This window comes from Cinclus cinclus, chromosome 7 (assembly GCF_963662255.1).
Source record: "Cinclus cinclus chromosome 7, bCinCin1.1, whole genome shotgun sequence".
Classification (NCBI taxonomy): Eukaryota; Metazoa; Chordata; class Aves; order Passeriformes; family Cinclidae; genus Cinclus; species Cinclus cinclus.
This window is the reverse complement of record NC_085052.1, coordinates 34,197,532-34,211,421: the sequence shown is the minus strand read 5'-3', so window position 1 is coordinate 34,211,421 and position 13,890 is coordinate 34,197,532. Positions and strand designations below refer to the sequence as shown.

The 13,890-nt window shown below is 43.0% G+C and overlaps 1 protein-coding gene across 1 annotated transcript in view; it reads left to right on the top strand.

Moving 5' to 3' along the window:
• The window catches only part of TET1 (tet methylcytosine dioxygenase 1), a 52,999-nt gene that overhangs the window by 36,966 nt on the left and 2,143 nt on the right, over nt 1–13,890 (top strand). Inside the window, exons 6-10 of the mRNA XM_062496276.1 lie at nt 630–838; nt 1,692–1,842; nt 3,701–3,790; nt 4,213–4,350; nt 11,778–12,117. Coding sequence (XP_062352260.1) covers nt 630–838; nt 1,692–1,842; nt 3,701–3,790; nt 4,213–4,350; nt 11,778–12,117 — 928 coding nt within the window. The remainder of the gene's footprint in view (nt 1–629; nt 839–1,691; nt 1,843–3,700; nt 3,791–4,212; nt 4,351–11,777; nt 12,118–13,890) is intronic.

Sequence of the window (13,890 nt, the reverse complement as noted above, 5' to 3'; positions counted from 1 at the left end):
TAGGAAAAATAAAAAAAAAAATAACATGCAATAGTACAGAAGAAAATCCCACTAGTTAGGGTGGTGGTAGCAGTCCAGATGAAGTGGTGTTGTTGAAGCAGTGGTCCTGTTGTGGTCTCTTGTCCTCTGGAAACCAGTGAGGAAGGGCTGCTTTGGTGTTCCAAATCTCGGTTTTTATCTAGGTGGTAAAGGTTTGGCTCCTCCCCCTGGGTGGAGCATCTCCCAATGGGATGATGTAATTTTATCAGTCATGCACTGGGACTCAGTGGCCCATTAACAGGAGATATCTGCCTGGGGGAAGGATGGGTTGTGGAAAAGATAAAGAACACTGCCCCTCCTGGTTTTAACAGATGGTGATAGAGTACGCCCTTTTGGCACATCTTTATGTTGTAACCTAGGACAGCCTAAAACATTACTCCTCCTGTAAAATGTACTGCTATTTCTGCTGCAGGGAAAACAGCAACACAATCATGTTCTACATCAGAGATGTGTGCGATGCTGACCCTGCTTACAATGGACATTCTCTGGGCAGCATTTCTTGCTTTTCCAGACCCTACTTGTCCCAGAGAAGAGCAGCTCATTAGGTGATCCCCGTGCTTAGCAAAAACTGACCCAAATGATTGTTGCAGGTGATCCGAAGAAGTAGCGACGAGGAGAAGTTGCTGTGCTTGGTCCGTCAGCGCGCGGGGCACCACTGCCAGACAGCTGTGATCGTGATCCTGATCCTGGCCTGGGAGGGGATCCCACACCTCCTGGCTGACACACTGTACAAGGAGCTGACCCAGAGCCTGCGCAAGTACGGCTGTCCCACGGGCCGGCGCTGCGCCCTCAACGAAGAGTGAGTCCCTGCCCTGGCAGGCCTGGGCTGTTCCTGAGAGCTGAGCAGTTCAACTCAGAGATTCCAAACCGTCGGCTGTCGTTTCAGTGTCATGCCTCCTTCCTGGCTTTTCCTGGAGAACAGGCTCTCAGTGGGAGTTGTGTGGGCCGTGCCCAAGGCGAGGGGTGGCAGTGAGACCCTGCTGGCTCTGTGCACTGCCCAGACACCACCAGTATGCCCAGTGCCCACACAGCAGTGCCAGCAGAACTGCCAGCGAGGGGGGTTGTGACTTTGTAAAGTAGACATGAGGTTGAACACTCAAAACTCAGATCTTCCTCTCTGTGCCTCTGAGAGGAATTTAGTTTAATTGATTAGAGACTATGTTGCAGCTGCAGTGCTGCCTTTGTGCTGATTTCGGTGTAGCCCACATGTAACAGACTCTGAGAGCTGGATCTTAACGGGTCTGCTCAGAAAGTCAAATCAATCTGGAGTTCATGGTTTTGCTGCACACATCACAAGTACTATTGGATTTGGGGTAACCTTAGGTAGCGTGGCTATTTTCTTGGTTGAAGATGTTATCCAACCGGAGAAATCAAAATGAACGTGTGGAGTATTTATATAGCTGTACCTGAGTGTTTATATTTCTGTCCCAAAATTGGGTGTTGGGGAAGTTGAGACTGTGCAGAAAAGTCAACCCTCTACACGTGAGTATTTTCTTAATGGAAAATACCTGCTTAAGCCATGAATTTCACATATTCTTTTGTTATTCTCTGTATTATAAAAAGAAACAGCAAAATAACACTGACCTAAAAAAACCCCAGACCCAAGAGCTGTGTTGCCAGCTGACCCGATGTGTCTTTATTTCCTTTTGTAGTCGTACTTGTGCATGTCAAGGACTTGACCCAGAAACTTGTGGTGCATCGTTCTCATTTGGCTGTTCATGGAGTATGTATTTCAATGGCTGTAAGTTTGCCAGGAGCAAAAACCCCAGGAAATTTAGGCTTCTCACTGATGACCCTAAACAAGTAAGATTTATTTATCTTTTTTTCTCAAAATGCCTTTTCTGATGATTTTCAGATCTAGACGTTCTCCACCCCTTTACTCTCCCACATGTGTGCATAACTTACCACTGACTCACACCCAACAAAGTTTTTCTAGCTGTAGTATTTAGAATAAATGACACTGAGATTTCATTCAGTGGAATAATTACTGTGTGTTTATACACTCTAAAATTATTCATAATGCTTCTCTGCATGCATATTTAGCTCATTGTGTAACTCTGTGTGGAAGTTTAATTATTTGTAAGTAAAGGGCCAGGCCTGGAGCTTAGGGTGTCAGGCCTTTTGCCTTGGCACAGAAAATGTTGTACCTTAGAGTTGCACTGCTTTCCCACTACTGTAGGACCAGCTGACAGCCTGGGCTCCCCTCTGTCACCAAGAATAAACTGCTTTTTTTTCTGTGGAAAGCATGTTTTTGAAATAGTTTTGAAGGAATGAATACGCTAAATGCAGTGCAGTGAAATTATACCATAATTGCTGCTTATGAGTGTTAGTGATGCCATAGAAGTGAGGCAGCACAGAAAACAGTGATGGATTATGTGAAGTAACAAACCTCTAGAAAAAGCAATTTGTTTTATAAACTTCCAGTTTACAGGAAAATGTATTTATTGGGCATTCTTTCATTTTGGGGATCCCATTCCTTCAATTTGTCTTCTTTTGCCACTCCCTGTATAGTGCTGTGCATGGAGCATTCTGTGCATGTATTTTGTCTGTAGGTTTCTGATGCTGGGTGACATGAGGTTAAAGGTGTAATATACTGAGGAAAGAATGGATCCTAGGGTAGATATCCTCCTGGTAGGATGGATAATTAAAGATAGAATGCCTTTAGTGTGATTCAGAAAGCTGTAAATGGCTGCCACAAGTTGATAAAACTGGGTTAGGAATGAGTTAAAAATACAGTATGGTCTTACAGTGTAACATACCACTGGAAAAAAAGTGAATTCTCCTGGTGTTCATATATGTTGGTGTTTACAGTGTGGGGGGGTTTTTTTAAGCAAAATGAAGCAAGTTGTTATTTTTTGCTACTATACACTGTGAGAAACTGAAGCTGCAGTTGTCTCTCAAAGCCTGGTCCTTGGAGGAAAAGAAATTAGGGAGCCTGTCACTGCCCTTTGCTTTCCCAGTTGATTGGTGATTTTCCTGGAAAAGCAAAGACTTACGATAAGAATTTATGTATTGTTTCTGCAAAAAAGAGCTTAAATATGATGCTGCCATAGAAGCCTACCTAGCTAATTCTGTGTTTATATGGCTTAGCCTAAGGAAGGGAGTATTATTTCTGATTCCAGTAGTTATTTCCACAAATTCCTGATTTTTGCCCCTCCAAAGAACAAAATAGTTAACAAATGTTCCTCTTTAAGATCTGCTACAATATGAGAAAAGTACCTGGGAGAAGACCTAAGAGCTGAAGTTAAATGCTATTAGGGGCTTGTCATGTGGTGTGTCAGCATAGGCTAAGGCTCCATAAGCAAAACCCTAACAGAAGATTTGGGCTTCCATCCCTACTCAGCTTGGGGTATGATTTTTCTCCTCTGGATGTTCCTTTTGTGTTTTCACGTGCAGCATACCTCGCTCCTTGACTGTGTGTGGAAAATGATGCAGGAATTAGTTCCTGTGTGCGGGGTTCCTTTGATCTACCAGGTATCCTCTGTTGTTATTTGGCTGATTTCTGTTTAACAGCAGAAGCAGACATTTATGGTTAGGGAACAAGGGCAGCAGAAGTCAGCTTAATAAAACAGGAGGTAGAAGCTGACCTGTGGGGCATTTCTAAACTGCCTGAGGTTCTTCTAAAGCAAACTACAGCACCGAATGTTGCCTTTCCCTGCAGGAGGAACTTCTTGAAAATAATTTGCAAACGTTAGCTACTGATGTGGCTCCGGTTTATAAGAAGCTTGCTCCGGAAGCTTTCCAGAACCAGGTGGGTGTGTGACATCCAGCTCTGAACAGTGGTGCAGTTTCAGACCAAGAGGCAGCCCCAGAGTGTGTTCCTGGGTGGAGCTGCAGCCCTCTCAGGGCAGTGAATCCTGGTGCATTTGACAGGTTCCCATGCACTGCCCCTCTTTACTTGAACCGGTGCCTAAGTAGCACCATGCTTTTACATGTGAAAAATGTTTAGAGATAATACTGTAAATAAAAAGATTTTACTATCCAAGACATTTTGATTGTAGCTGACCTGATTATCTTGTTGGCATGCAGCCACAAATGTTACACATTTCATAGTAAACATTAATTACTGAGCCTGCCTGGCTGCCCCGGTTCTGCCACAAAGCTGCTGGTAGCTCGCGGGGTTGCAAACCCACACTTGGAGCGGCGAGTGTCTGGAGTTTGTTTTCCTTCCAGGTGGAAAACGAGCACATGGGCCCCGACTGCCGCCTGGGCTCCAAGGACGGCCGGCCCTTCTCCGGCGTCACGGCGTGCATCGATTTCTGTGCCCACGCCCACAAGGACACACACAACATGCACAATGGCAGCACCGTGGTACGTACACAGCATCTTCTCACCTGTGCCCTTCACTACTGCCAGCTCCGAAGGGCTGCTTGGGCTTCATTTGCATCAAGGTTTCAATGTTCTTTCAAAAGCACCTGGCCATTTATCAGTGCCTGTGTTATTTGCATACATTTGTTACTGTCTACAGAGGACATGAGTTCGTCTTACCGCAGAACAGATCAAAGTGGGGATGGGAGTGAGCCTTCCTTCAAAATACCTCCATTTTGTAAAGACACCTGGTCCTTTGGAGAGGCCTGATAAGTATTCCTGGGAGAGAACTGATGTTAAAGGCAAATAATTGTCTAACCAAGGAGGTATGCAGACCTCTGTAGAGGAGGAGCTAAAGCAAACTAATTCACTAGTAACTTAGCTTCCCCAGGCTCATCAAATTCACTCTTTCTTGCCCTGGGAACTTACCAGGCTTCATGTTAGTATAGTTACAGGTGAGGAAGTAGACAGTATGGATCGTGGTGGAGCAGGTGGCTGTTACAATCTTTAAATCTCAGTATTAAAGGAAAACCCACAGATTGGTGTGCGGCTGTTGTATGAAATACCTTGATGGATTGCCAGTGAGAAAATTGGTTGGGAATTACTCAGTTAAATGATCTCCTAGAAATTAAGACCATAGTGTTGAAGAAAGAAGCTCAAAGCAGAAAGGATAAAACTGGCAGTGGTCTTTGAGCAGTTGGAGCGTCACAGTGCTCTGAATTGCGAGGGTGACTTCTTGTACAGCAGTGCAGGGGACAGGAGTAACTTTTCAATCAAAGGATGTATATCAGGAAAAAATCTATCTAAAATCTCTGGATTTTTTTTTTTTGGAAATGCAAATTGAATTATTGTGTTGCTGTGATTCAATAAAGTGTTTCATTTGCACCTACAGTAACATTGAGCATTTGTATGTGACAGCAATGAAATAACTGTACAGTTGTTTAATGTTAATTTTGTGCTTGTAAGGTGAGCAAATGTCTGTTCCTTTGAAGTATGGAAGCGACTCTGGGAATCCACCAGGAATGCCAGTCCTCAATAGACTATTATTTTTACTTAGTGTTGGAAGTATGCATCACAAAATTGCTTCTGAAGCCCTAGGAATTCAATGCCCTTAAATATTCCAAACTTGAAAGTGAGACCTCCTTGTCAGACAAACTGCGTGATATGCTTTTTGGTGAAATATAGTTTAGATGTTCTGAAAAGAGTAGTTTAAGTGTTCCATTACCTCTTAAGTTAAAGAAGAAATGACAGCTGAGTCTGCTACTCATTTTGCCATACTGGATCCCAGAAAAGTCTTAAGTTATGTCTAGAAGCACCTGGAGGGACAATTAAATCTTTTTTGAGTAATAAGTCTACAGCTGCATTTATCTGTAAGTACTTGATGTCATTTCAGTTTCACATTATCCTTGCTGGTGTTGACACTTCATGGATTGTATGGGGTGTGTTTGCAAGTAGCTCCAAGTTTCAGAAGCATGGAACATTGCAACTTGTGGAAGGTCATTGTATGGACCAAAACTTACCACTATCACTTTCTACCAAGTTCTGCCAAATTTTGTCAGTTTTGCAGAACGTGACTAAATGGTGGTAACTGCTGAAAACTCTGCCTTGCAGTCTGGTTTCATGGGTAGCTCACTTACAAATAAATACTGCATACCTGTGTTTTCTTTATTTAGATAGGATGTATCTTTATTTTACTGTACTTGCAGCAAGGGGCTGTTTGTAAATAGAGAACAGCTGTAAGTATCAACATTCGAGTTTGCCTTCTTGAACTGGGACATTATGAAGGTGAATTGGAGTTGGGAGTTACCTCCTGGTCTCTGTGCACAGTTACAGTCATATGACTTGGAAGCCTAAAGCAAAAAATGTTGAGTTTTGCAAACAGGGTGTCAGGACATGCTGGGCTTGCTTCAGTCCAAATTTTCATAACAGTCAAAATTGGGGTTGTTAATTTTGGCTTATAACCAAGTCTGGTAATACTATAGGAGGTCTAGTGGTAAGGACACAAAAAAATTAGTACATGTGTTACCAGCACCTCCTGCATTCCTGTCTAGTTCCAGAAGGTGCTGTGTGGTTGCCTACTTAGTTTAAAATGCATGATGATTTCTTATAAATCACTGATCATAATGATGGAGGGGTTATTTACATAACTGTTGATGTATTTTGTCTGTAAAATGTACTGAGTGCAAGTACAGTTCTGAGGTGGCAGCTCTCACAGAAATTTTCTCATAATACGGTAATGAAAAGAATGGGAACAATTTGCACTGCACTAAAAACCTCCAGCATCCATAACTTTACTATTTTTCACTTGCTTTTTTTTTTTTTTTTTTTTAACTGCTTGTCACACCTTACATTTTAAAGTCTGTACACCGTGTACTTGTCATTTGGGCCATTGTTAGTGTTGTTAATATTTCTTCCCTTTCTCATGAACACAAAATCTTCCTTTATAAAATCTAAGATTCTTCTAAAAAGGTTCAAGTAAGTACTTTGTAAATGGATAATTGCAAATGCTGCTGGCTCTGTTTGTGTGACACTTTTTTGTTTTCTCCCTTCATCGTTGGTAGATCACTTTTACTGCAAGTATGACAGGAATTTTGCATGGGGCACCCAAAGTAAAGGAAAACCAGAGTTTATTCAAATTATTTAAACCAGGCACAGACATAAGTTCAGCAAAGGACTTAAATGAGGTTAATAATAAGGAATAAGTTTACTGTACCCTTAGAAGAATATATTTCAAAACATTCTTGTGTTTTTCTCAGGATGTATGTTTTATCAGCTGCACTACTTGTATGTGACTCTGGAAATAAATCATCCTGTCAAGTTGTGTTAGCAGTGGGAGTGTCTTAGAAATGCCCTATGGAGACACAAGAGAGAACAGTGCATCTTAACTTACAAATCGGAGATTACCATTGCATGGTAATCATCACTGGAGATCTGAGTTGCTGAACATTGTTCCTGGCTAGCAGAGTCAAACTCTGAATTTACACTGCTTCTGGTAGAAAGCTAAAAACAAACTCCCTGCTTGCTTGTAGTAGAATGACAGTTCTACAGAGATGGAAACTAATGTGTGTTTCTGAAAGAAGCAAAAATAATTTCTGCCTACAAACTGAGTTTTTAAAGAACCTTTAAGGCAATAAATACACTGTTCATTTTTACTTAGACTCTTTTGTCATCTCTTAACATTCTCCTAAGGGCCACTGATGTACGTTACAGCTGCAGTGTTAGGGTGCATGTTCCTTACGGATATGAAGCTAAATGAGCAACACAGATAAAAGCTTTATAGTTATTGATGGAGTCTGTGAAATGTAAGTACTTTTGTTTCTTTATTGGATTAGCTGTGAAGGGTCACATCCTTCATACCTATGGGAATCCATTGAAGGCAGTGGCACTGTTCTTTTTGGGGTTTAAAAGTGACTGGGACAAAAAGTGTCACTGGTTCTGCAGCTTGGATGATGTGGGTGTTGCTCATCCAAGGGGGCACGGGGCTCTTGTTGATGGGCTGAGGAAGGAGAGAGACAAACTGCAGCTTTTTGTAATCCCTGGTGCCACACAGTCTGCAGCAGGCACTGGGGAGAAGGGGTGGAAGATGAATCTATGCTTTGAGGGCACCTGCAATATGTAACTTATTACTGGCAGTAGAACTAAGTAGTGACAATCACCAGTCTATCAGCAAACTTCTAGTTCAGATAAACCCCCAAACCCTCTGCTTTTGCCATCCCATACTGTATTTCTGCAGGCACCACCCGTCACGCTGTTGACACAGGGCTCCAGGCCTCTGCAGTAGCTGACAGAGGATGTCTGTGCCTGGGTACACCACGTTCTGCACCCCACTGCTCGCTCTGGGAGCTGCAGCAGTACCAAGGCCTCAAATTGGTGCTTCAGCTTATAGCACATAGGAGGAAAGATGAACCCCTGGGCCTGTAAAGGGAGGGTTTCTGTTAGGTTTTTATATTGTGCAAATGGAGATACGTGAGATATCCACTCTGCTAACCTGTGAGCTCCTAGAGAGCACTTCCTGTGCCATACCTGTGTTACCTGTCCGATGGTACAGCCTGGGAGCATGAAGTGGGCAAAAGGAAAATGTGTTTGGGGTTCCCTTCTCTAGTTTTGACCTACACGCACTTGTTTTGGGTAGATCAGGCCAGCAGAACAACATGGTTTGTCTTGGCTTCAAAGGAAAAGCAAAGATGTTCTGTGTAATGGTGGGCAAGGCTGCAGCAGCACCTGAGTGCACCCAGTCTTTCTTCAGCTGCACAGGGAGGGGTGTGTAGGAAACCTGATTCCATCTCTCAGGTTTGGAAAGGCTGTTTGGCTGCTCTGCTGAAACTTGAATGTAAAACATTTGTTATTGCAGCACAGTGGAAAAGGCTCTGTCGTTTCTACATGTGAGGTGCAAGAGGACACAGGCAGATCAAAGAGACCCAGAATAACATATTGGAAGCTATGTGCCTACAGATGGATGTCTGGAGGGAGTTGCACTGAATTCCTGGTGCATTTTAAGTTTAAAAGAAGGGAATCATAATAAAGTTTCATAAACATGCAACTTTTACCATGACATCACTAAACCCAGAATAGGTAATGGGTTTGATCACCAAGCACACTGGAAACCCAAACAAGCCATTTGGCCAACGTTTCTTTGGTCTTTGAGCATCCTGGATGATTTAGCTGCCTGTTCTGGAAAAAGCAGAGTAGCAGGATATGCAGCTTCATGCCGTAAATGGCCTTTAATGGGCATGATGGTTTTCTCATGTTTGTGTTTAATTTTGGTCAGTTTGCAGCAGTGTCAGTACCAATGGAAAATAATGTTTTTCACTTCTCAGCAGTTGCTTTTAAGTTCCTTCATGGAATATTTTGCACAGATTTGAGTATTGGAATACTTTTTAAAGCAGGTATTTGGTGAATTACCGCCTTTAGCTGTAAATTTTCTGTTTATCTGTACAGCCTTAATTTATGGCTGGTTTTCCCATATCATTATTTTCAGTTAGCTATTTGTCATAGCACCCTCACTTTTATGTTAAAATATATTCAGGTGGCACTGACCATAAAAGTATACGTGTATTAAAATTGGTGTTGTGGTATTTAGGCTGTAGATGTGCTAGTCTTCAGATCTGGATACCATTTTGGATATACATTAATTTCCTAATATGTATTAGAACCCAGTATTTAATATAGAGGGTGTGCTGGAGTTGGCAGTACTTTCCACCGTAGTTCTGTCAACATGCTAGAGCCTTCTTCTTGTTTAGTTCCTCAAAACTGTTCTTCATCTTTCTTGTTCCAGGGGGTGTTGGCTTTTTCATGGAAATTTATAATTGTAAATTGGATGAAGGTCTCAATTCTCAAAATAATAAATATTGTGGATTGAATCTTGAAGACTTCTTTCAGACTGGTACATGGGTGAGACGCAGGCTGGACATGGTATTCCAAAAGACCACTGCCCAGTTTCTGATGAACACAAGTGGGAGCCAGGCCTCTCCATGTTGACTTTGCTACTGCTTTTGTTTATAACTTAGAAGGGGAGAGTGCACTGGGCTTTCTGAGAACATCACTCGCATATAATCATGCTGTCTGTATGTCCCTCCCTCTTTCGCCCTTCCCAAATAATTTGGCATCTGCTGGCTGGTTTCAGCCGGCTGTCACTGAACTTGGCAGAAACGGAATTGTCTTTGGAGATTTTTTAACCTCTTGTTGTGAGTTGTGAAATGTCCCTGTTGACTGAGGGGGGCCGGATCCGGGCAGGAGCCCCAAGGCTGAGGCAGGCCCTGCTTGGGCTGCTGGTGCCCTGCAGGGATGGGAGCTGGGATCGCTGCTGGGCTGGGCTGGCGGTGCGGGAGCCTGGGATGGAGGAGCCCACAGGAAGCAAGGGGCCAATCCCGCTCACAGGACTTGTTTTTTCTAAATCTGCCTCCTAGTGCAGAGGCTTCCCAGAGGAGGTGAGTACACGTGGAGCTGGCACCAGTGAGCGCTACAAAGCAGCTGCTAACTGCCCTAGAGCCCCCTCTCTGTCCCCTCCAATGCCTCCTGAAAAGCTCTCCCTTGTCTCTGCCCCTCAGATTTCCTCCTTTTGCTGCTCTGCAACTGCCATGCTTTGCATAGAGCTGTTGATAAAGCCCAAGCCACCACTTTTTTGGTTCAGGGTTTTTTAGTTTGTGGTTCTGTAATTTTGTTTTTCTATAAATAATTGTGTGATGCCTTTATGCAAAAGCTGTGCTATAAAATAAAAAAAATGTTTGTTTCTTTTTCACCCCCTAAATAATAATGTTCTTCTCCCCTGGAATGTTAAGCATGGTGACAAGATTTTGGGAAATTGGATTGACTGTTTATGATAGGCATCAGATTCAGCCTACAGAATGATGAAATGATACACTTCCATTTAGGGAGTATCATCTCATCCTTGGGTGGTGCTCCTGTTCCTTTATGGGTGTCGTTAGTAACTCCTGTGAAACGGCAGCTTCCCTGAGCCCTGAGATTGATGTATGGCATTCTAGCCATGTAGCAGTCCCTTGGGAATGGAAGTGACAGAAGTGCAGAAGGTGAATGTTTGTACAAGTGCTCAGGCACACAGAGCTGCTGCTGCCCCTTGGGAATGACACCAGGGAACCTAGTGCCAATGTCAGCACTGCTTCCAGGGGAAAGGGTTAGTGTCACTAACAGCTGGAACTCAAGGACTGCTGGAAATGTTCAGCATCATAATGACAATAAGAAAACGATTGCAACAGCTTGGAATATTTACATTTCTGATGAGCACTCGTCAAACTGGATATAACCACACTGTCCTCTGGGCTCCAGGATCTCAACACGAAATGACAGGAAGTAGGGCACTGGCCTAAGAGAACATTTCCTGGGTCCTGTGAGTTAATTATAGCGGGGTGTTAATTTCAGAAAGTGTTGAGAGAGGGAGGGAGTTAGAGCTGAGATTTGCAAAACATATAAACCACTATGAGTGACTTGTTTGTGCTGGTTTAGTGGTTTTTTCATTTACCAGCCAAAACAAAAACCAAAACCAGTTCCCAATCATAGAATCAATTCCAGATCATAGACACTTCTTGTTTAATGCAAAAATAAAGGTTCATATTTTGTAATCCTTAGAAAGGAATGTGAACATCAAAGATGTATTTATTTATTTAAAAAAAAAAAAATCTGAATTCTTAGGACTTTACAGCTAAGATGTACTGAGATTGGCATGTATTTGTGAATACTGTAAACTGAGAGGAAATTTCACTTTCCTGTCCAAGACATGCGCCTTGATCTTAAAGTACTAATAGTTGTTCTGTGTCATCATAGATGAAACAATTATTTGTTTGCACTTGAAAGCCCCATAGCGTTGAGGCCATAGAATAGGAGTAAGCAGTGAAGCCTAGGATGGCTGCCTGAGCCTTTCTGTGAGTCGTGGTTTGTGTGTGTGGTTTATTTGTAACTGGTTCTGCCCCTGCCAGGTCTGTACCTTAACGAAGGAAGATAACCGGAGAGTGGGGGTGATTCCAAGTGATGAACAGCTCCATGTGCTGCCTCTTTACAAAATCTCACAAACAGATGAGTTTGGCACTGAAGAGGGCCTGGAAGCCAAGATAAAAGCCGGAGCCATACAGGTGCTCACAGCGTTCCCCAGAGAAGTGAGAATGTTGGCTGAGCCTCTCAGAACTACCAAGAAAAAGAAACCAGACACAAGGAGGACCCCGAGTGAAAAGCAGCCGTTAGTAGATAAAAAATACTCAACACCAGTAAAGCTGAAAAATGAAGCCCCAGAAAATCTTGGCAACGCTTTGCATTGTTTAGGTGAGTGATACTTACGAAATTCTACCAGTCTGTTCTGATTCTGTGGTCTCTTACACATCTGATGGGAGGGAAAATCTCCTTTAAAATAAACCACTTGTACATTCTGCATTATAGGGGTTAATGAACAAGTCACTGTAGCCAGTGTTGTCTCATGGGGCAGAAAAAGCCCCAGATGATCACCCAAAAATAGTTTGTTGCTGGTCTGTGAACACCTGTGAAGTATTTCCAAGTTCCCTTATTCTAATAGATAATGGCAGTTTGACCATCTTGAAAGAACATTGTTGCAACATTTACCTAAATAAGCAACTTGAATTACTGTCACTTTAATGACAAGAACTGTGTTCCCTTCTTCCTATGGCAGATAATGGCTTTCTCAGAATCTGAGCTGTGATACTTTCCTATCAATGGCATGAACACTGCTGCACAGTAAGAGATTTGTAACATTCCTCCAGGTTTTATCAAATGACAGTGCGAGTTGTCCCTTGCAGGGCAGTGGAGTCTGTCAGCAGCAGGTGCCAGGGAGGCCGTGGTCATTCCTCTGCCCATGTGGGCAGCACAGAGCTGTGCCCAGGCCGACCGGTGCTGGGACACTGCTGCTCTGTGCTGTGCTGCCTGGTGTCAGATCTTGGGTCAGGCCTCCACAGGGTAGGGTGTTGGGTGGGACTGGGCAGTAATGAGAAGTAGAAAGGAAGGAAGAGGTGAAAGAAGCCATGGACTTAAATTCTCTGATTAGTGGGTGAAAAACAAATAAAATTACAGCGTGTTAGGAAGAAGAGAGCCCATCTGCTGTAATTAACAAATTTTATTTCATGAGAGACATCCAGACCTATGTAGCAGATTTAAGGGGAGGAATAACAGGTAAATGTGTTTCAAGAATATCTGCCTTTGGGGGGGCTATCATTTAAAAGACAAATAAAAATCCATTTGCTACACTTCCGTAGTTGAGTGCTGAGGGTTGTTAAAACTGATTTTCAGAGAACATGCGTGTCTCTCTCATGAGGTGATGGAGAACGTAATTCTCAAATGCTGTGTTTAAAATCTTCAGGGTGAAGGCCTTGCTCTGGGGTGGGGGCTGTTAAAGGCATTTAAATGCTTTGTGTTCTTTTAAAGAGTTGATAATGGCCTCCTCATGTCCCTGTACAGCTTTTGGTTTTTGCATACCGACTATTGTGCCTGTCATTATCTCACTTTGACTTTTTTGCATACCTACTGGAGGAATGTTTTTAATTCATCACTAATTTATAGATTAGTAGGAGACAGAGTAGAAGAAAGAATAATGCTTGTACACTGTGTAAAACAACTAACTGTTCTGTGCATTTATGGAATAAAGAAGAAACAGTGACAGTATTCTATAAGAGTAAGCAAGAGCCCTCTGTGGGGTGCCAGTGTGCCAGCAGAACACGTGCAAAGCCATTGCAGAGCACAATGCAAAGCCCATCAGAGTTGATGGAATTATTCCCCATTACTCCCATGGACTCTGGGCTGTCCTACCCATGATGAGAATCAGTCGTGTGAGGAGCCTGTTCCCCAGTCAAGCCCAGCAGCAGGCAGCCATGGCTAAGGAACTGACAGAAACTGAGCAAGGATGTCTGCACAGAGATCTGAATAATGAGGCATTTAGATGGAAAGGTGCAAGGCAGCCAAATCCCACGACTCAAATTCCACACTGTAAGGATGGATTTACCTGGAGCATGTTGCCAGATACATTTTTTTAAAAGGCAATTTCTGGGTCAGTATTGGAATGCATGAACCATTGTAATTCAGTTATTGTTT